The 24,484-nt window shown below is 43.7% G+C and overlaps 1 protein-coding gene across 1 annotated transcript in view; it reads left to right on the top strand.

Annotated features, from left to right (window-relative positions):
- LOC124594883 (cytochrome P450 9e2-like) overlaps positions 1–24,484 on the top strand; it is a 55,842-nt gene that overhangs the window by 19,118 nt on the left and 12,240 nt on the right. The window contains exons 4-6 of the mRNA XM_047133355.1: positions 9,439–9,647; positions 9,744–9,936; positions 15,097–15,318. Of these exons, the coding sequence (XP_046989311.1) occupies positions 9,439–9,647; positions 9,744–9,936; positions 15,097–15,318 (624 nt within the window). The remainder of the gene's footprint in view (positions 1–9,438; positions 9,648–9,743; positions 9,937–15,096; positions 15,319–24,484) is intronic.

The following is a 24,484-nucleotide window of genomic DNA, read 5'->3' as shown; positions in this document are numbered from 1 at the left end:
CTCTCCCAACGTCCTTCGGCGCATCACTGCAGAAGTCCTTGACCTAATTGGCAGCGACCATGCCCCCCCTCCTCCTCGCTATCTCCGATGGTCGCCATCCCCGCCAGATTCATCGCCCTGACATTCCTCCTAAAGTCGTCCACAATTACTCCTGTGCCAAATGGGATGCCTACTGGGACTTCATACACATCCAGGTCCAACACCACAACCTTACCCTCCAATCTCCTGAAGACATCTCCTGAACTGCTGCCTTCCTCCACCAGCCCTTGTCTGACGCCATAGCCACCCACATCCCTATGAAAGCCATCCACCCTCACCACCACCACACGCCATGCTTCTCCTTCATGAATCCCATCACCTTTACTGCTCCTTCCTCCACACTCATGACTGGGACACACTTATTCGCCACCGGAAATTACAGTGGCACATCCGCAACATGCTTACTGTGAAGAAACACTGTGCCTGGCGACAGACATGCACACAGCTCAACGCCACACTCCCAATAAACTCATACAAGTATTGGTCTGCTTTCCACTGCCTTACTGGGAACCACCCTAGCCTGCAGTACCTCCCCCTCCTTGATGACCATACCTTTCCTGGTAACCTCAGTAAGGCCAACCATATTGCCTCGTACCTATCTGATGTGTTTCCCATTACAGAAGATCCCCAATTTGATTATTCCCTCTTTCTTGATGTCATGGACCATACAGATACCTTCGCTTCTCCCCTTGCTCCTAGCTTCCAGTACTTGGGCCACACACCACCATTCAAACTTAACACTCCAATCACTGCACAGGATATTCCACACTAAATGCAACACTGCCCCCTGCCAAGACCGTGTTACCTACACCCCATCTCAAACACTGCCCTCCCTCCTTCCTTACAGTCCTTGCCACCCTGTACAACGTAATCCTTGCCACCGGCTTCTACCCTGACTTGTGGAAAACCTCCCGTATCCTGATGTTCTCCAAACCCAACAAGCATCCTTCTGACACCTCTTCCTATCGTCCTATATTTTCACTTCGGTGTTCAGCAAGCTATTGGAATTCATCCTTACCTGGCGCAATCCATCACCACCTCCACCAACACCACCTCCTCGCCAACATCCACTGTGACTTTCAACCTTCCTTCTCTGCTGATGACCAACTCCTACACCTCACTCATCTCCTCTCCCTCTGGCTTCATTCCCGTTGCTTCGCCATTTTTGTCTCCCTATACCTCGAAAAGACCTACGACCACAAATGGTGTCCCATTCTCCTGTTAAAACTCCGGACCTATGCCCTTCCTATCAATTATATCTGTCTGATTGCCTCCTTCCTCTCCCACTTCCCTTCCAACGTTACCATCCATAACGCCAATTACTGCACCTTCTACCCCTCCATGGGTGTACCCTAGGGCTCTGTCCTCTCCCCTCTCCTCTACCTCCTGTGCACAGCTGATATGGCCCAACCCTCCACCCGTCCAGTCCACCTCCTGCAATATACCGATGATACGACCTTCCTTGCCTTCGCTCCTACCCTTCAACAGTCCCAACGCCTTCTTCACAATCGCCTTGACCTTTTTACCACATGGCGTAACCAGTGGCTCTTAAAATCAATCCTTCCAATACCCAGGCAATCATCATAGGTCATTCCACTCGCTCCTTCCGGCTCCTTGGTTTTTCCCTTACCATCTGCACCTGTTCTGTCCACTTCTCCCGCACCTTCACCTACCTTGGACTCATCATTTACCGTCACATCACCTGGATCCCTCATCTCCACGCTATCCAGTCCAAAGCCCACAACTGTCTCCATCTTAAACTCCTCTCTGGGGGGACATGGGGGTTGAACCCCTCTACCATCCTCCACACCTACAAATCCTTAATCCACCCCATCCTCTCTTATGCCAGTCCGGCCTGGATAGCCGACCCTCCCCCTCCCTCTAAACCCTTGAGCACCATCCACTCCACCTCACCTTCCGTACATGTCTCCTGTCCTCCACATGGATCTTTTATGATGTGATTCTTTTCCCCCATCTCCTCCTTTTCCTCAAACATAACTGAGTCCTCTACACCTCCCGCCATCCTGATACCCACCATCCCCTAGTTGCTTCTGTCCTCTCTAACCCCTGCTCACTGCTGCCCCTTCACTGTTGTGTCCCTCCTACACTCCACTTCTACACCCTTCATCACCTCTCCCACAGCTTTTGTCAACTCCCCCTCTCTCCCTCCATTTATCCCTTCTATCATCTCTGATCCTCACCTCCCACTCTCTCCCTCTGTCCTTTTCCTGGGCTCCCTCTGGCCCCCTTCCAGCCTGTTTCCTTTCCCTGCTTACCCTCTCTTTGACTCCTTTCTCTCCCCCGAGTCCCCTCCACTACCTTCCCCACTCCTTCTCATATACGAAGTGTTGAGTGCTATCGACAACGGATTCAAAATGATTCCGTATTTATAGGCTTCCAGAAGGCTTTTGACACCATACTTAACAAGTGGCATGCAATAAAATTGCGTCCTTATGAAAAATCTTCTGAGCTATGCGTCCGGATTCGTGATTTCCTGTCACAGAGGTCACAGTCTTAGTAACTGACGGGAAGTTATCGAGCAAAACAGAAGTGATTTCTCGCATTCTCCAAGTTAGTGATATAGGCCCCTTGCTGTTCCTTATCTATATAAACGATTTAGAAGACAATCTGAGCAGGCGTCTTAGGTCGCCTGCAGATAATGCTGTCGTTTATCGACTAGCATAGTTATCAGAAGATGAAAAACAATTGCAAAATGATTCAGATAAGATATCTGCGTGGTGCGAAAGTTGGCAATTGATCCTAAACGCCGGCCGGTGTGGCCGTGTGGTTCTAGGCGCTTCAGTCTGGAACCGTGGGACCGCTACGGTCGCAGGTTCGAATCCTGCCTCGGGCATGGATGTGTGTGATGTCCTTAGGTTAGTTAGGCTTAAGTAGTTCTAGGTTCTAGGGGACTGATGACCTCAGATGTTAAGTCCCATAGTGCTCAGAGCCATTTGAACCATTTTTTTTATCCTAAATAATGAAAAGTGTGAGGTCATTCACACAAGTGCTAAAAGGAATCCGATAAACTTCGATTACATGAAAAATCAGTCAAATGTAAAGGCAGTAAATTCAAGTAAATAACTAGGAACTAAAATTACGAACAACTTAAATTGGAAAGAACACATAGAAAATGTCCTGAGAAAGACAAACCAAAGACTGTGTTTTACTGGCGGAACACTTAGAAGACGCAACAGATGTACTAAAGAGACTGCCTACACTTCGCTTATCGGTCTTCTTTTGGAGTACTGCCGCGTGGCGTGGGATCCTTACCAGATTGTATTCACGGAGCACTTCGAGAAAGTTCAAAGAAGTGCAGTACGTTTTGTATGATCGAGAAACAGGGGACAGAGTCTCATGGCCAAGATATGGGATTTATGGTGGAAATTGTTAAAACAAAAGCATTTTTCGTTGCAGCGGGATCTTCTCATGAAATTTCAATCACCAGCTTTCTCTCTCAATACGAAAATATTTTGTTGACGCCGACATACATAGTGAGAAACTACCATAATAAAATTAGTCAGAGGTGGCACGGAAATATATAGGTTTTCTTCGTGCGCATTTCGCGAGCAGAATAACAGAGAATTAGTGTGAAGTTGGTCCGATGAACCCTGTGCCAGGTACTTAAGTATCTTTTGCAGAGTAGCCTTGCAAATGTAGATGTAGGTTACTCGTTGCAGGTGATCTGGAACTTAGTATGATTTCTTGCACACCTGCAGTTCATTCGCAGTGGGAGCTCTGTGCTGCATTATCGGAATTGCTGCCAGTGTTCCGTGAGGATTACACAGTTACGCACATTCTTCTGTCAGTGTTGCCATTTTCTCCCTATCACCTCCCATGAAGGTACCACTTTCTTCTTCAGTGTGGGTAAATTTGCCGACCGTACCAGCTTACAGTTCTCTATATTTAACTCTATTGAAATCTTCCATCTCCAGCACAACTAAGTTGGTTGTCAGTGCATCTCATGATAACTCCACCTCTAATGAACCAAAATTATCCACGGTGACGGGCACTACCTGACTTCTGTCAGCTTCTTGCACATACGATAAACTACGGCACACACAACACTGTGCTTCGTCCAGTTCCTCGTTCTCTGCTAAAGATTCAACTACACACAAATCTCGACTGGCAAATCTCCTCCAGCGTCTAACCAGACTAATTACCCTGCACCCTGCGGCATGAGATCTCGCTAGTCGGTACTAAGGGACGTAACATACAGCTTAGGTTGCCTCCTCTGGTCTACGGGCGTGCCTCGTGGCACTTCAGTGTTCTCGGCATTACTACAAAAATGGAACAATGTACCGTCCAGCTCTACTATGCACCGTTTTATATCGACTTTAGTGTTGTGTTTACTCGGAAAATCCGGGAATGACATCGTAGCTGCTGCCAATTCAAGGAAGCATTTCGATACAAACCTAGAAATGTTTCTGTGCAAATCGGAAGTTCAGTAATCCCGAAGTGAGTAAACGAACGTTGCCTCTACCTAAGCTACTGAGCTTACAAAGAGGCGGGTCCAAGTTTCTTATGCCAAATACACTATGACATTCCACGAATACCTGCGACGCTGTATCTAATAAAACGTTACATGCTCTGCCTCTTAGAAAGCCGACCGTACAACAATCCGCCATTGCTTTTGCACATGGGTCTCCTGTGCTTACGTCTGCTGTAAACGACTCTCAGTAGCAGCGCCTGCCTCTCCCGTTTGCGTACAACGCCGGAGTGCAAATTCCATCCTGCGCATTAGCAAACCTCTTCTGACACTCCTGCTGTGAATGTTCCACCCGTTTGTCCTTCTCACACTGAGGCTTCCTGCAGTTACACCCAATGTGACCAGGCTGGCCACACTGACGATACGACAGCTATTTTTTTCATCTTGTGATCGGTCGCAAAATGGAAACCACAGTGAAAATCAAAAATATTTTACTTGTGACGTTCGCCTGCATGTGCCAGCTGCTTGCACAGCCGACGCTCCGACGCTAGTTTTGCGCAGTAGCCTACTGACCTCTGAACTCCGCCGACCCCTGCGCCGGCCTGCAGCTCCTTGCTGAGCCAAAATGCCGTCCTCATGGCCAGCACTTCATCTGAGCGAAGAGATGAAAATCAGAGGGAACCAATTTCGAAGCTGTATTGTGGGTATTCAAACACTTTACCTCGAGAACGCTGCAGAAGTGTCTTCGTTACCCCTGCAGTATGCGGCTGAGAACTGGACGAAAATTACGTTATGTGGGCTGCGTGAAATGAGGCGAAACACCTGAACAGGAATTCATATTGGATGGCAGACACTACTCAGTGCAACAGAATTAAAGGATCACTTCTGAAAACCTCATAATTGTCTTCCATTGGATGCATAAGTTTAAAATTTGGCTGATAGCCTCCCCCTGTAATGAGACTGGAGCTCGGCGATCCTTCAAACAGCACACACGAAAAAAAGCGTCACAGTCCAGAAGTTCATGGGGCTGTAACGTGGGTCGGTGATGTCACACTGCCACCAAATTTCGCCACAGTTCTACTCAATGGAGTCCTGGGCGTGTCACACGATGGGGAAGGACTCAGATCCCTCTATCGTCCTCCTGCTGCCCTTCACACTGCGAGCAGTCGTTTTCAGCAGCGAAATGTCTGGGAATCAACGCCCCAAGGGAAAGCTTGGTTTCAATGACGCACTTTGTGGCAACACCTGTGGCCTTTTAGTGTCGATTCTAAGCAGGCGTCAAAAGAAGGGCTTAAATGTGGGTAAGACGGGATGTAGGTACATTTTCATAGTGTGATACGTCCACCGTGGTGGTTGGCAGAGTTGTGGTAGAATTAGGTGCCAATGTGACGTCATCAACCGACCTTACAATTCACATGAACTTCGGAACTGTGATCTTTCTCGCATGTGGCGACATCTTGTTGTTTGAAGCACCCTCGAGCCCGAAGGTCGCGGGGCACCGAGCTTTCGCCAGTGGACTCGCATTCGGGAAGACGAGGTTCAAACCCGTTTACCGTCATCCTGAGTTAGGTTTCCCGTGATTTCCGTAAATCGCTTCAGGCAAATGCCGGGATGGTTCCTTTGAAAGAGCACGGCCGACTTCCTTTCTCATTCATCCTTACTCCGATAGGACCGATGATCTCGCTATTTGATCCCCTCCCAAAAGTCAGCCAACCAACAACGAAGCTTTCTCACCCTTACAGAAGAATATCGTAGGAAGCTTTGAGCTAAGTTTCAAACTTGTGCCTCGGAACTGGAGACAGTTACTGGATTTTGAAAAAGTGATCCTTTGATTTTGTTGCGCAGTGCATTTTCTAGCCATCATTACCTGCTCATTGTCCTCTCAAAACTGTAAAGTGCGATGTGACATTATAAACGGGTATACAACAGACACTTCTCAACCAACTGCGCGAAGTTTAACCGGACATTCGCTGCGGTTTTACTATCGCATCCGAATGGAAGTGGAACCAAAAGTGGCACCCGTATGTGACTTCAGTATTAAAGATCGCGCTCCTTTCTCTGTTCGTGCCACAGCCGTTGCTGTTCCCAGGGCTTCACTTAACGGCTTCAGTAACTCTGCTCATAACTTACGAGGAAGTTAAACTGGCAAACCCCTCAAGAAGGCGTCTAAAGTCCTTTGTTCTGCCTACTGTATAATGGCTTTGTTGGCTTTGTCTTTGTAATTCTACAGATGTTAATATTCTATTTCCTAATCCTGTCTTGTCAAACTAGAAACAGTCTGGAGATTGGTTCATTGACCCCCTACCCGTACGTACCACATCGGAATGACGGCATCAGTAATAGATAACTTGACGCCTGCGAGGTAGCTTTGCGTTTTGCTAATTTTGCCCGTAAAATTTTGTATGGTTTTCTCATTTCTCTGAGCTATATCACTCAGCTGATCCTCATAGTAACCAGAAGCAGCTGTCTCTCAACAGCGCTTCAGCAACTCCTCCTGGAAATCCTGCAAGGAGCGAATATTCTGCAACTTTTCATGGCACATAAAATATGCCCTTGGATCCCCTGTCAATTTCAAGCGAGCCATATTCAACAATTCCTCATTATTCTATCTCCAGAATTTCGCGGCCGTGTCTACATTATCCACAAAATATCTTTCCACGATTTACCAGGAAAAGGAGTATCTTCTGTGACGGTACAAGAATCTACGGCATACTAGTGTGGGGGCTGTTCTCTTCTCCTCTTTGAACTTTCTAGTTCCGTAACTACCTAACTAACTAACTAATTAACTAACTAAATAGTCTGCGCTCACTGGAGCGACTTGACCAAGTAAGTGCTGGATTGCCTCCTGAGCCAATGCCTTCTCGCTTTCAGTACCTGATGCCACCTTCCTCACTTCCTCTTACTACTAGAAACCAGTAAAAATATACGTAAAATGTCACTCACATCCCAGACGGAACAGGAATCGTATGACTCCACAAGCCCATACATCGTTTGCAATCTGCACTTACTTGCATATCTTTGCTGAAGACAGTCGTTGAAATACTGTCGCTGCTACTTCTACCATTGTTGTTCTATGTCACTGTTTGACATCTAATGCAATTTCCAACAGCTCTTCTGATACAAAATGTCGGGGTACGAGGTTTTCTAGTGGATAGGCGAGGGTAAACATAGTGTAGGGCAGAAGTTGATTTACAGTATATCAAAAGTATCGAGACACCCCCAAAAACATACGCTTTTCATATTAGGTGCATTGTGCTACCACATACTGCCAGGTACTCCATATCAGCGACCTCAGTAGTCATTAGACATCGTGAGAGAGCGGTATGGAGCGCTCCACGGAACTCACAGACTTCGAACATGGTCAGGTGATTGGGTGTCACTTGTGTCGTACACTTGTATGCGAGATTTCCACACTCCTAAACATCCCTAGGCCCACTGTTTCCGATGTGATAGTGAAGAGGAAACATGAAGGGACACGTACAGCACAAAAGCGTGTAGGCCGACTTCGTCTGTTGACTGCAGAGACCGCCGACAGTTGAAGGGGGTCGTTATGTGTAATAATTAGACATCTATGCAGGCCATCTCACAGGAATTCCAAACTTCATCAGGATCCACTGCAAGTGCTATGACAGTTAGGCGGCAGGTGAGAAAACTTGGATTTGATGGTCGGGTGGCTGCTTATAAGCCACAAATCACGCCAGTAAACGCCAAACGACGACGCTTGGTGTAAGGAGCGTAAACATTGGACGACTGAACAGTGGGAAAACGTTGTGTGGCGAATCACGGAACACAATGTGGCGATCCGATGGCAGGCTGTGGGTATGCGAATGCCCGGTGACCGTCACCTGTCAGCGTGTGTAGTGCCAACAGTAAAATTCGGAGGCGGTAGTGTCAAGGTGTAGTCGTGTTTTTCATGGTGGAGGCATGCACCCCTTGTTGTTTTGCGTGACACTATTACAGCACAGACCTACACTGATGTTTTAAGCACCTTCTTGCTTCCCACTGTTGAAGAGCAATTCGCGGATGGCGATTGTATCTCTCAATACGATCGAGCACCCGTTCATAATGTACGGCCTGTGGCGGATTCGTTACACGACAAACATATTACGAACATTCGTGTAACGGACTGGCCTGCACAGAGTCCTGACCTGAATCCTATAAAACACCTTTGGGATGTTTCGGAACGCCACTTCGTGCCAGGCCTCACCGACTGACATTAACACCTCTCCTCAGTGCAGCACTCCGTGTAGAATGGAATGCCATTCCCCAAGAAACTTTCCAGCACTTGATTGAACGTATGCTTGCGAGAGTGGAAGCTGTCATCAAGGCTAAGGGTGGGCCAACACCATATAGAATTCCAGCATTAGCGATCTAGGGCGCCACGAACTTGTAAGTCATTTTCAGGCAGGTGTCCGGCTACTTTTGATCATATAGTGTATCAGTAATGGTTGGTTCAAATGGCTCTGAGCACTATGGGACTTAACATCTGAGGTCATCAGTCCGCTAGAACTTAGAACTACTTAAACCTAACTAACCTAACCACATCACACACATCCATGGCCGAGGCAGGATTCAAACCTGCGACCGTAGCGGTCGCGCGGTTCCAGACTGAAGCGCCTAGAATCGCTCGGCTACTCTGGTCGGCGTATGAGTAATGCCTGTGGTCTTTGACTGAGCGGTTATTACGGGGTACGCAAGTTGGTAGTGTGGCGAAATACTGCTCTAGAAGACTACTGTACGCTGAGCTATTACGGCAGCAAACGCTACAGTACACTTAACTGAAAATTTCTTACATACGACTTTTACTCCCTTTCTTCATAAAGCTATAATAATTTTTTGTATTATCTTAAGCTACAATTTCATTCCACACTTTCAAAACAGACCTAGAACTCAATCGCAACTCACAGTGCCCATCAAATTACAGATATTAGTGGTGCGCGTTGCTGATTTGGTGTATTATTGTGTTGCAGTTTCTTCTGGAGAAAAACAGGTACTGACACTGGAGATGAAGGACCTTTTCACACGCGTGACCAATGATGTCATTGCGACGACTGCATTTGGAGTAAAGGTGGACTCCTTGGCAGAGCCAAACAACACATTCTACACAATGGGCCGTGAGCTGACAACCATCAAACCAGCAGTCGTAATGGGATACACGTTAGCTCCGAAGCTTATGCGGGTGAGTTATACACCTTGTGCTATTATTATTGGAACTGTGTACAATTATTTGTACCCCTTGTGATTTTATTGATTTATTTATTTTTGCATGCGGCAGTTATTAGGTGCAAAGTTCATTGACGCGAAGATAGTGGAGTTCTTCAGAACCATGTTGACCGAGACTATTAAAACGCGAGAGGAGCAAGGGATCGTGCGCCACGACATGATCCACCTCATGATGCAGGCCCGCCGAGGAGAACTGGTGCCAGAGGAAGCGGAGGGGAGCGGCGCCACAGACGGCAAAAGACGACGTGAGTAGAGAGTTCCAGCGTCCTCGCCGTCGTCTTCTTACGCAACTTGACTGCCCTTTACGAAACATGCCGCCCCTTCCAAAATTGATTCAAGCGTGGTTGGATCACACAAAGGCTACTTGAAACTAGTGGCAACAGCACACACGTTGCTCTGAAGCTGGGCGTTTGACTAATATTTTTTGAGTGCATTGATTCAGAAAAATGTAATCACTTATTCAAATGACTCGCAAATCATCGCGCCCACTTGTGTCATAACTGTGTGAAACTAGTTAACTCAAGCACTATGTATAAATGATCTGTTTGTGTGATTCACTACGTGCTGGCCACATAAAGATTACCAAGTGCCATGATGATCTCAGTGTGGTAACAGAAATGATCGGCCTTCACACTACTCAGATAATTAGTGAAAGATTCTAAACTCAATCTAAGAACTAAATCTGTAGTACTGCACCAGTAAACCACCGATTCTTTAAAGATAATAAATCCCATGTTTAAAACCGCTTCAACGTCTGATTAGACGTATTAGACGTTAAGAATTTAAGCGAGAAAAAGCTCAGAAAATGTTTCAGATCATGTTTAACGTTCGTCGGAAGCTCGTAAGTGCTCCCACTGTGAACAGTGGATGAAAATACTGTGTGTAATTTGCTCTCCATTTTAAGCAAAATCAAGTTTTTCACGCACCTCAATGATTATAATGTCATATCTGCTGAACTAAGTTCCTTATAATAATATAATTTTGCAATAACATTCATTGATATGTGTAAATCATGTCTCCATAGTGTCTTGCAAATACAATTAGCTGTAAAGAAGTAATGAACTAAAACGTCATGCCTGATGTTGACTTTTTACTGTGCGCCATTTTAAGCAGAATCTAGTTTTTCAAGCATATGAATGTCTATGACGTCATATCTCCTGAACTATATGTAGTGCAGTTAGAAAATAAGCAATAAACTAAAACATCGTGATGCCGAAGTTTTGCTGCACTCCATTTTAAGTAAACGCTGGTTTCTCACTCATCTGAATGTTCGTGACGTCGTATCTCCTGAACTGTTCGTTGAAACGTGATATAATTTTGCAGGTACATTCAGTAGCATACATCGACACCGTTTACAAAAGGGTGGTGCGAATAGAGATAATAGTAAAACGTGATATAATTATAACGTCATGCTTGATGCTGAAGGTTTACTGCAATAAAAGAAGAAAATGTAATAAGCGGTAATGTTTTTCTCTTCATCGTTCCTGGGGGGTACAAGCGAGAAAAAGTTTCATAAAGGTTTGAAATTATGTTTAAAGTTCGTTGGAAGACCCTAAGGCTGTTTTTCTCAAGCGCAAGCGTTAGATATATTCAGTGTAACTTGTGGCACTGATCTCCGCTGCCTTATAACATGTACACAGTTTCTAACTGTGACATTTCTCTTAAACCATTAACGTAAGATTGTATCTCTTAATGAGTAGATTATGACAGAATTTTAAATTTTTACACGAAATGTGGAAATCTGAAACAGAGGCAGTGAACCATGAACCATGAGCTGTGAATCAGGTTAGGTAGTAATACAGGGGCTTCACATAATCGTCACGAATAGTGGTAACGAGTCGCACTTAAATACAGCAGAATGCTAGAACGTATCCTGAGTCTCCAACTTTATGACGTACGTGGAACAAAGTAACCTTCTCCATGGAGATAACCATGGATTTCCAGAAGGCTGATCTTAAGGAACTCAGATTGGGCTCTTCGTACATGGTAAGCTTAGTGCAAAAGGAAACCAGATTGGACCGGTGTTTCTTGACTTTTAGTAAACTAACAAACTGTGTTTTTTTTTGAATCATCAGTCTTCCGGATGGTTTGATGCGGCCGCCGCGAATTTCTCTCCTGTGCCAACCTCTTCATCTCAGGGCAGCACTTGCAACTTACGTCCTCAATTATTTGCTGGATGCATTCTGATCTCTGTCTTCCTATACAGGCTTTGCCCTCTATAGCTCCCTCTAACACCATGCAATCATTCCCTAATGTATTAATAGATCTCCTATCATCCTGTACCTCTTCCTTTTAAGAGTTTTTCACATATTCCTTTCGTCTCCGATTCTGCTCAGAACCTCCGCATTTCTTACCTCATCAGTCCATGTAATTTTCAACATTTGTCAGTGGCATCATATCTTAAATCCTTCGATTCTCTTTCTCCCATAGTGCATGTTTCACTACCATACAATGCTATGGTCCAAACGTACATTTTGAGAAATTTCTTCCTCAAATAAAGGCCTATATTTGATAACAGTAGACTTCTCTTGGCCAGGAATGCCCTTTTTGCCAGTGCTAATTTGCTTCTGATGTCCTCAACGCTCCGTCCGTCATTGGTTGTATTGCTATCTACTTCGTGACCTTCGATCCTGATGTTAAGTTTCTCGCTGTTCTCATTTCTGCTACTTCTCATTATTTTCTTCTTTCTTCGATTTATTCTCAATCCATGTTCTGTGCTCATTAGACTGTTCAATTCATATAGGAGATCATGTCATTCTTCTCCACTTTCACTCTGGATAGCAATGTCATCAGCGAATCGTATCATTTATATCCTTTTTAATTACATTCCTGAACCTTTCTTTTATTTCCATCATTGCTTCTTCGATGTACAAACTGAACAGGAGGAACGGAAGACTACATCCCTGTTTTATGTCTTTTTAATCCGAACACTTCGTCCATTCTTATTATTCCTTCTTGGCTCTTGTACATATTATACATTTCTCTTCTCTCCCTATAAATTACCCCTATTTTTCTCAGAATTTCAAACATCTTGCGCCATTTAGATTGTCGAACGCTTTTTCCAGGTCGACACATCCTATGAAGGTGTCTTGATTTTTCTTTAGTCTTGCTTCCATTATCAACCGCAACGTCATAATTGCCTCTCTGGTGCCTTTACCCTTCCTAAAGCTAAACTGATCAGCTAACACATGCACAATTTTCTTTTCCATTCTTCTGTTTACTATTCTTGTAAGTAAATTTGATGCATTAGCTGTTAAGCTGATTGTGCGACAATTCTCGCACATTTCAGCTCTTGCAGTCTTCGAAATTGTGTGGATGATATTTTTCCGAAAGTCGGTTTACTGGCTGAAAATTATTTCAGAACTCAATTAGTATTTCTCCTCGCTCATTCCTTGTCACAAGCCCATATTTCCCTGTAACATTTTCTTCTGGTCCTACCCCTACAACTGTACTCCAGTCCTCCATGACTATTAGACTTTCATCTCCCTTTACGTACTGTACTACCCTTTCAATTTCCTCATCTACTTTCTCTATCTCTTCACCTTCAGCTTGCGACGTCGACACGTGTGCTTGAACTATCATTGTCGGTGTTGGTTTGCGTTCGAATCTGAAGAGAACAACCCTCTCACTAACTATTCACAATAACATACTCCCTGCCCTATCTTCCTATTCTTAACGAATCCTACTCCTCCTGTCATACCATTTTCTGTTGATGTTGATGTTACCCCACACGCATCTTACCATAACTCCTTGTTTCCTTTCAATTTCATTTCAATGACCCCTACTCTATCTAGATTCAACCTCTGCATTGTTAAATCAATATTTTTGTTTCATGGTCATCTTCCCCTTGCCAGTCCCCTAACGGAGATCCCAGTGAGGGACTATTCTGGAACCTTTTGCCTTACGATCATGACACATTTTCAGTTGTGTTCTTATGGGACACCTAACCAGGTTGGTGACTGGATCGACACAACACTTTATCCTGGATAAACAGAATTTCTAAATTCATTGGAAGGCAGTGGCAACAAAACGACTATTCACGTTGGTGTTTAAAATGTATGAGTTTGGCAATATACCACTTGACTTTCGGAAAATTATCATCCACACAGTTCCGAATGTTACAAAACAGCTCATGCATCCTAGTTGCTGGCAAGAATAATAATCAGAAGAATCGAGAAGAAAATTGAGGATTTGTTAGATGACGATAAGTTTGGCTTTAGAAACGGTAAAGACACCAAAGAGACCTCTCTAGCGCTGCGGTTGATAATGGATGCAAGACTACAGAAAAACAAAGACACGGCCATAGGTTTTGACGTCCTCGAAAAAGCTTTCGACAGTGTCGAGTGGTGCGTGATGTTCGAAATTCTAAAATAAGTACCAATAAGCTACACGGAATGACGGGTACTGTATAACGTGTAAAACAGCCAAGAGGGAATAATAGGAGTGGAAGACCAAGAACAAAGTGCTCGGATTAAAAAGGGTCTAAGACAGATCTGTGCAATGAGGCAAATAAAAGTTTAAGAGTGGAGCTATAATTCAAGGTGAAGAGTTGCCACTGACAAGATTCGCCGATGACAACCTCAGAGACGTGAAGAAGACTTCAGGATCTGCTGAATGAAATGAACTGTCTATTGAGTACAGAATATAGACGGAGAGTATTTCGACGAAATATGAAAGTAATAATAATCAACAGAAATGAGAGGAGCGAGAAACCTAACTTCTGGACTGTGATCACGAAGCAGATGAAGTTAAAGAATTCTGCTACCTAGGCAGCTAAATAACCCACGACGTACAGAGCACGAAGGACATCAAAGGCAGACTAGCACTGCCAAAAATGGCATTTCTGGTCAATAGAAGTCCACTAGTATCAAACATAGGCCTTCATTTGAGGAAGAACGTTCTGAGAATTTAGGTTTGGTGCACAGCACTGTATGGTAGTGAAACATCGACTGTGGGAAAAACTACATTATTGAGAATGGGAAGCTGTACTCCCAGCATCTGCGATGGCTGTACCTTTACCTCATCACGGAGGAAGCGTTCTGCCTCCTGCATTTTGATCGTGTTTATTGAAGGTGAGCCATAGCTCAATGGTGGATGTGAGTCTGGTGTCCCAGCAGTCTACTGAGTGAGCTACGACGTCTGGTACAGTAGTGCGACGTGGTACACCTTCCTCTGTACTTTCCGATGCACTTCACAATGTGACAGTGTTACTAGCTCCTCGTTTCATACACGTGTTTTCAAAATGCAACGGATCTGAATTTACCACATAGATCTGAGTGAGCAATCACTTGCCAATCTCCAAGTGCGCCTTTCTTTCCTCACACAGCATACTGAAAACAGTAAGCAGAGCCGTTTAGGATATTCAGTACACAGTATCCTGCGCTCATCCTTTCTCCTTATTGCAGATCTCACTGATGACGATATCACGGCGCAGGCGATCATATTTTTCTTCGGCGGCTTCGACACCGTGTCGACACTGCTGACCTTCTGCAGCTACCTGCTGGCCACGCACCAGGACGTGCAGCAGCGGCTGCAGAGGGAGGTGGACGAGCTGATGCAGAAGAGCGGGGGGCAGCCCAGCTACGAGCAGGTCCTGGGCTGCCAGTACCTCGACATGGTGCTCTCTGGTGAGTCCCACATCAGTGGAGTTAATATAGATTACAGCGCAAGGTGGGAACTTACTGCTTTTAATTGAAACACACCAGTAGAAACTTCCGTTTTGTATGATACCGACAACTTGCAGGAACTGGCTTTTTCTGAACAGCCACTTCACACATAGTTCTGTAACTTGATCAAAACAAACCTCGGGAGAAGGAAGGACATAGATTTTATGTCATATTTTTTCATAATTTTTCCGTTATTTGCTCATATTCGCCAGCATTTCGGTTGGATGTATTCTAACCTCCAACTCATCTATTAATGTGATTACAATGATAATATTCTTTTCTATCAACATAGATACGTACGTTTTTTAAATGGTCCAATTTAGTTTTATTAACGGCGTTTGACGGCTCTCGAAAGTGCGAGTTCACTGATATAATGCTTACTACGTTTCCGTTGAAACTACTTTCAAAACAAATTTGAGGAATCCGCTGTAACTGAGAGACAAAGCGGGTGGAATCTGATATTGTAGTGTAAACACCAGCAAATAGGGTCTCATGCATGGCTCCTTCGTTGAGTCTGGTCAGACAATTATTTGGATGCATGAATTTGTAGTGGTATGTAATGAAATGATCACATAGCCCCTGAGTTACAGGTAATGTAAGATGTTCACTGCCAGGACACTGGAGAAATGAAGTCAGTTAACGAAGGATATTTTTTGCAAAACATGTGATCTATCCTGGAATGTTGCTCAAGCGTGTGAGACTCATACCAATAGAGTCCTACTTTTTTATTTATTTATTCACTTATTTTCTGAGTCATTAGTCTTCTGACTGGTATGATGCTGTCCGCCAAGAATTCCTCTCCTGTGCCAACTTCTTTATCTCAGAGTAGCATGTAACGCCGGAAATGCATATCCTCCTATTTCCATCTATTGTACTATTATTTTTTTCCTTGTTTTGTTACCTCAAGATATGACATTTCTGTCTCTTTATATATTGTAATTGCTTTACTGTTAGGATATATATATATTTATGCACTTATGTCGATCTATAATTGGTTTGTTTCGTAAATATTATTTGTATTTTTACGCTGGGTCTTGCCTAGGGAAAACTGCTATCGAACGATTACGTCGATAGGTCGTGTGAAGAATCAAAGTGTGTAGGATCTTTGGTAGTGTTAACTCTGCCGCGTGGAGCGCGGACGGAGCAGAGAGAGAGTGTGGCGAGAGTAGCGAGTGGAGCAGGTGTGTTGTGTGACGCTCCCGCGAGTTGCCGCGCTTTCGGGGTTTGGCAGCATGTAATTGCGCTCGACTTGCGATGATAGTTTCTGACATGGTGTCGCGGACGGGAAACATTAACTAGCGCACATCAAGAGCCCGTTTCGTCTGGTGACCGTGTCGAGAAGAAGGCGCGCCAACATCCAGCTTCTGCAACAGCGACGGCCGACAATGAGTGACTGTCGCCACCTCCTCGATCGACGGCTTCAAACCTTCAATCAACCAACAAGGAAGACTGGAAGCAAGTAAAGTTTTAGAACTGTATGGCAGACCTCAGCTTTTCAAACTGTACCATTTTCGTCACTATAATTACAGCAACTTAGCATGAACTTTTGTTGCTCATTGTCCCAATTGCATTACCAAGCAGAGTCCCTTCCTTTTCCGAAATGAACCCGAGTGTCGTTGAAATTCAAACGCCAGCATTAAAGTAATATAGCTAACTCGTTTTCACTGCTTTAATTTCAAAGTTCAATTATGGCATTAATAGCTGGCTACAATATTCAGATTACACAAGCACGAATTAAGAGTGCGAGCTTTGTTACCGTATTTTAGCTTACCTGTGACTGCAGCTCAGCTTGGTACGTACTAAATTTTACTATTGTTAATTGTTCAGAATCATTTAATTCAAGATCAAAGTTAAATCTCTTATTTCTAAATTGCGTAGATTCAAGTAGCTTTTGAAATGATTGTTGAGGTAGTCCAAGACTAACTGTATGTTACTGAATTTCGATGTGCTTCAGAAAGAAAGCTCACTATTAACTTCAGTCACTAAATTAACTTTCGATTTTCCGGTTTTATTAATTCTTTTGCTAAATTAAGTCAGGGTGTAGCGAAATCTATTACTTCTGACAAACTTTCAGTTTTCACACTACACGTGTCAACCTTCAGTTGCCACGCTTCTAGTGCTAATTATATGTGTAATAACCTTTCTTTTTCAGTTACTATAGTAATTGTCCTTAGGACTGGCGACCGTGATTTCCCCAAATCTCAAATACCTAATTACCGCTAGTTAATTGTTAATGTAACGGCTGCACATTTACTTTCTTTATTAACTTTACCCCTTTTCAAAATTAATTTCCACCAGTTTCATTAGCACATTTCCTTTCATTTAGATGTAACCCTTTCCTCCCTCTTTACCGACAGGTTAACTTCGGTGACGATTGCTTTTCCAAAACTCCCATTAGGTACACGCGGTTTCATTTTTCACTGTCATTAAGGTCGGTAAGTGAGGGGGGAGGTTACACGTGGCGACCTGGTGACAGGACAATCTTCAGTTTTGAGGTTGTTCTGGACACGAATTTGGCATTGGTGCAAATGTCGTAACAAAGTACTGGTTACGTACAGGCCGTTACGTCAGCGAGAATAAGTAGTGGGAGTAATCCTAATTACATTTGAGATTTGTCATTTATATTGAAAATTATTAAAATGAGTGAAGGCAACAATTACCAAAATTTGGTAGACTTGGATACGGAACAATCGGTCGAACAGTGGGAAACGCGCACGGCGGTTCCCATTGTTCAGGGGCAGGCGGCTAGCATGAAAGACGCGACCGCCGAAACGCAACAAAGAGCAGAAATGGAATTCCAAACTTTAGAAAATGTTTCGGAATCGGAAGTGAAAATAAAATCTGTACCCCTTGATGATGAATACGGGGGAACATGTATAGAGGAACCAGCTACGGAAGTAAAACCGGTAGTCTCCGGGAATTTAACTGATTTATTGAATGTTTTGATTAATGAAATCAAGAGTCAATCGGCAGAAATTATAGCTCTGTCTGCCAAGCAAGAAGCTCAGTCTGAAAAGATTGAACGAAAGCTAGACAATCAGAACAAAGCTATTAATGTTGTTAACAACAATGTTGGAGTTGTTAATACAAAAGTTGATAAAATCAAAGAAGATATTGTTGTAATTAATACCGAAATCGGTAATCTTAAACAGGAAATGATAGGCGTTCAGGCGGAAATTGCGAGCATAAATACTCGTTTTGATTCCGAAATTAGCAGAATCGAGAAAAGTGTAGGAGAAGCAGTTGCTCCGATCATCGAGAATAAGGTGACGGAACAAATTCAATTAGTGAAAAAAGAGGATCAACAGAAGGTGGAAACTTTAATGGCTTTAGTGTCCGAAGTAGACACTAAAGTGAGGGAGCAGGCTAATACCTGCGAAGAGAAAAAGAGGGAAGTGGAAACGCTTGCGACAACCACTTGCCAAGTAATTACGAGAGTGTCGGAATTAGAAAAGAAACTTGACGAAAAACAGAGCTATGTGCCAATCTGTGCACATAGTTCGGAATTGTTGACGAAAGAGGAGCGGTTCGACCCCTTGAAAAAAGGCGGTATACACGCGACGGATTTCATTAAAAATTGTGAAAGAGTTTTACCCAGATCATGGACTAATGAGAGAAAAATTAATGCGGTTATTGATGTGTTGGCTGGTGATGCCAAGCGTTGGGGCTTAAACCTTAACATTACGAACCTGACTTTTGACGAGTTTAAAAATTTGTTTCTGGCTGAATACTGGTCAGAGCAAAAACAGCAAAGTGTCTGGCGCGAATTTGTCGTATCGAGGCCTTTCGATGCGAATTCGCGCGGCTCGATGAAGGAGTTTTGTGAGGGCTGGATCCGCAAGTTGGAATATTTGCGTGATCGCCGCACGGAATCCGAAATAGTCTGGGAACTCTACAAGAAACTTCCAGATGATACAAAACGCTACGTAGGAAGCAATTACAGGACAATCAATGATTTCCTGGAAAGAGTTGAGGACGAGGACAATTGGCGCAATAATCGCGACAGTGGTAGAGGCCGTGGTAACAACAACGGGTACCACCCCAACCATAACAACGATAACCATGGGAATAATGCATACCGCAGGAATAACAATAATGGTTCGGACCGTAATAACAATCGGTACAATGCAAATAATAACAGGAATGACAGAAACCAGTATCATACTAACGTGATACGGGCTTCACAGAATAGTAATAACGCCAGAGGGTGTGATCAGCCGCCTCAGCGGCATCCGGGGAGCGTATCTGCTGGGACGAGACAGGGAAACCATTAGCCGCGCCGGTGAGGGGCCGAGCGGGCGTGGAGAAATTTTGGCGGCCCAATAACAAGAGAAAACCCAGGTGTCGCCGTTATGAAAATTCCGTATGGAATAATCAACGGCGGGAGAGTGTGCCAGTGTTAAGAGAAAGGAGTGCGCCCACAAGTAGTAGATCAGCAGTATACACGGCAGTAGGTAGTACATTGACTGTCAGTGAGAACAATTTAAGTAGTGTTCCGGAAATCGATTATAAAGTGGCAGCTGTAATACCCACAGCGGAACTGGAGATTGAGTTTAAGAATGATTCGCAATTGTTGAGAGAAGATCAGATGTCGGATAAAACGTCCGTCATCGAGCGAGGGGATGCAGAGAGGGATGAGGTCTGGTTAAGGCAGTTCGGTCGCTTATACGACGAACTAAGAGATTATAGGGGCCTGTACGGGAGGAGTGTTTATAGGGAGCGCGGGCAGGATTTGCCGCGTCTCGTCCCACAGGAAGATAGTATTTGTGAAGTGATGGAAAGTTCTGGCCCTAACCGGCAAACTTTACCAGAAATAGTTGATGTTAATGGGGAGCACGAGCAAGATTCGTCGTGTTTCGTCCCGCAGGAGTTAGATGTTGAAGTAGTAACGGAAAGTTCTGGCCCTAACCGGCAGACTTTACCGAAAGTTATAGTGGTAGAAGTAGCCGACCCATCCGACGCAAACCTCCAGTTTAAACATTGCGAGAGTATTAAGGAGAAAGATTACGAAAATTTTAGTGATAGCCGGACACGATTGGTAGAAAAGCACATAGATTACAGCGTGTATGAGGTTAGAGCTGACATTATACAGTCAGACGATAGCAGTGTGGGTTGCGCAGATCCAGAGGAAGTAATTTCAGATGCTACTGGGCACATTCCTCCAGGTAGATTGGCAGATGAGATCAATCTGACCAAAGTGGAATCAACGAAGGTGACAATTAGTGAATTGATAGCAAAGCAACACTCACTAGTTGACGAGTTACAGGAAAAGGTTTCGGTATTGGAGGCGAAGCTAGAGACTAAGCCTCAGGACAAACGTGTTGAAATTAAAACTGTATGTGAACAGAGGCTGAAAAAGCCGCCAGATAAACCGGATTTAGGATCAAAGCCGGATGGTTTTTTCTGGAATGACCTGGATATAGACGAGGATTTACTGTGGGAAAATAAAGAAACAGTCGAGGACAAGTGTAGACAGATAGTAGTGTCTGTTAATATGCACGACCTACAACTAAACGTGTTGATTGACACCGGTGCAGAATTGAGTGCTGTATCTGGGAAAATATTTGAGTTACTGAAAGAGAGACCTGGCATCGTAGTTATGCCAGTAACAGGAGTGAAAATTATCGGTGCTACTGGGAAGGCCAGTAAACCGGTCACAAAACAGATTTTTGTCAACTTCGAGATATGTGGGGCACGATTTGAACAAGAGTTTGTCGTCGTGCCAGACTTAACTACGGAAGTAATTATCGGGTTAGATTGGCTATTAAAGTACCGTGCAGTGATTAACTGCGAAAGCAAAACTTTGACATGTACGTCCCAAGATAAAACAATAGTAGTTAGTTTTGACGAGGCAGGAGACGGTGTGCATAGGCAATACCAGCCTATACACATTGTTAACTGGCCGAATGGTATTGACGTAGGTATGAATTTGAACTACTGTAATGTGAGGAATCTCGGCATTGACAATAGTGTAGAAAGTGAATTGGAAAGTATTGTAGACGGTGTGTCAAACGTAACACACGAACAAAGACGAGGCCTGTATGAAGTAATAATGAGGAATAAGAGTGTGTTTTCAGACAAACCGGGTCTTGTGGAAGGATATAAATGCAAGTTGCATGTAATTCCGCACGAACCATTCTTCGTGAGACCGTATGCTATACCGCTGTCCAAAAAGGAAGCAGTGCAACGGGAGATAGATAAGATGATCGAATGGGGAGTGATTGAAAGAAGTACAAGTCCATACAATAACGGTTTGGTCATTGTAGCAAAACGGGATGGTAGTGTGCGTATTGTGATTGACGCACGCACGTTGAATAGGGTCGTTCAACGTGAAACGGACAGACCAGAGAGTATGGAGGAGATTTTGCAACGTTTTCATGACGTTAAGTTCATGACTAGCCTCGATCTGACAGCTAGTTACTGGCAAATAGAACTCGAAGAAGAATCTAGGCCATACACCGCCTTCTTGTTTGCGGGCAGGTGTTATCAGTATAGAGTACTGCCGTTTGGACTTAATATATCTGTGTCCGTATTCATCAGGGCCCTAGATAAAGTGCTAGGACCGGCTTTGAGTTCAAGATTAACTGTATATGTTGACGACCTATTGTTGGCCAATGCCACTTGGCATGACCATTGTGACCTGTTAGATGAAGTTTTTAGAGCATTGCGCCGTGGCGGAATGACTCTAAAGCTAAAGAAATGCGAATTTGTGAAGCAGGAACTGAAATTTTAGGGCATGTAATTACCACTGCTGGTATTACGAAAGACCCAGAGAAACTAGAGGCAATAAGGAATTGTCCTCCACCCAAGTCTAGGAAACAGTTAAAAAGTTTTCTAGGGCTCACAGGATTTTACCGTAAATTTGTAAAAGGACAAGTGTTTAATGATGAAAATTTGAATAACCTCTTACGCAAAAATGTTCCGTTTGTGTGGACTGACGGGTGTCAGACCGCTTTCGAGAGATTAAAAGACGAGTTGTTAAGATCTAACATACTATTTCATCCTGATTTATCGCTACCCTTCCATCTGGGAACGGATTCGTCGAATTACGGGGTGGGGGTAGAACTGTTCCAAGAAGTTGGTAAAGGGGAGGATAAGGAACACCGGACGATAGCGTTCGCGAGTCGAACTTTATCAAAAAGTGAGCGAAACTACACGATTTCTGAGAAAGAGTGTCTCGCTATCGTGTGGGGATTCAAGAAGTTCAAGGGTTACCTATGGGACCGTAAGGTGATTATTCATACGGACCATAAGGCGCTCACTTATCTGAAGGATTGTAAACTACTTCACGAAAGACTGACTAGGTGGTCGCTGTATTTACAGCAATTTAACTATGACATCTGTTACGTAAAAGGGACCGACAATTGCGTAGCGGATGCGCTGTCGCGGTTGCCCGAGTCTAATCAAGGTCTATTGAAAGATGAGGCAGATGGAGTGGTCAAATTGTACTATTTTAAAGAAGTTGAGGGACGTAAATTAATAATGAACATTTGTAAGAATCTACGTCGTCATCAGAACGAGGATGGTTGTTTAAATATGGTGAAAACCCGATATGATGAAAAGAGTCCAGAAGGAGAGAAATTAAGGAAGTATTACAAGATATACGATCATATCTTGTACATACGTAAGGGTGAAGATAGTAATATTTGGCGGGTATGCTGGCCCAGCAAATACGTCACGGAAATAATAGACTACTACCATTTGGCGTATGGTCACTGTGGACCAAAGAAATGTACGGAAAAGCTGAGTGAAGTAGTGCATTTCAACAACATGTTAAAACGAGTTACTGACAGAGTGAAAACTTGCGATTTATGTCAGAAGGTGAAGGTTACCAACTGTACGAGTCGTGGTCCTATGCAAAGTATAAGGCCTAACGACACCTTTGAGTTACTGTGCGTGGACTTGTACGGACCTTTGCCCAAGTCATCAGGAAACTTTGCCTACATTTTAGTAGTGCTAGAAGCTTTTTCCAAGTTCATCAAACTATACCCGATTAGGAAAGCTACAGCCAAAGCGGTCTATAGCAAGCTGGTGAACGATTATTTTGTTCATATTGGTAAGCCCAAGGCGATTCTATCAGACAATGGGGCACAATTTACTTCCAAGTTGTGGAATGAAGGCATGGAAAGTAATGGGGTCGATGTGATCCATATTTCAGCTTATTGTCCGGCTGGGAATCCCGCTGAGAGGTATATGCGCGAGCTAGGCCGACTGTGCCGTACCTATTGCCATCACAACCATAGGGCATGGGGCAAATATGTAGCAGTATTTGAGAGAATTATGAACACCTTGAGACATGAATCGACGGGATTTTCTCCAGAGGAAATCCTGCTGGATGACAGAAGTAAAAGTTTAGTGGAAGAGATAATCAAATTCCCTCCACGGATTGACATTAGTATTGGTGTGAAAAAAGATCGTTTGCGAGAAGTAATGAAGCTAAAAGCCGATGCTCGCATACGTCGTCATGACGCTAAAGCGCGTTTTGCTAAGTTTGCGATCGGAGACTTAGTACTTGTAAAAGCTCATGAGAAATCGAGCGAGATAGACAATGAAATCTCTAAATTTAAGTTTGTTTATAATGGACCATATAAAGTCATTGGTATACCTCACACAAATGCTTATTGCTTAGAGTATCCAAGCTCTGGAAAGCTATTAGGTATTCGAAATATAGTAGATTTGAAATTGTACCAACCTAGGATCGATTAATACCACACAATGGGTAATTTGTACAATATGTAAATATAGAGTGTAAGATTTAAGGTTTGCTAGATTGCCATGCTTTTGACTGACCAAAGTCATTAAAGAAGTTGTAATTAATAAGTAATTAAATTTGATTAATCAATTTAATTTTAATCAATTTAATCATGATCTAATCAACTGAAAAATCCAAGCTGCTAGTTTAAGTTTTCAGCTGAGTCACAGTAGATTAAGGAATGTAAATATGGTTTTGTAAATAGCTGTAAGATTTCATGAATATGTGATTTACTAGTCATTGCCGATGTACTTAGACGCTGTTTTAAGTTTCAGGCTAGTACATGCGTGTGATGATGGACAGTGTTGAGTTATCCACTGTGATAGTGTTTATGGACTCCTTGAGATTACTCGGGAGTGAGTTTTTCCGAAAGAA

The sequence above is a fragment of the Schistocerca americana genome, chromosome 2, assembly GCF_021461395.2.
Source record: "Schistocerca americana isolate TAMUIC-IGC-003095 chromosome 2, iqSchAmer2.1, whole genome shotgun sequence".
Lineage (NCBI taxonomy): Eukaryota > Metazoa > Arthropoda > Insecta > Orthoptera > Acrididae > Schistocerca > Schistocerca americana.
Note: the sequence above shows the minus strand (reverse complement) of the source record. Positions and strands in the feature narration are given on the sequence as shown.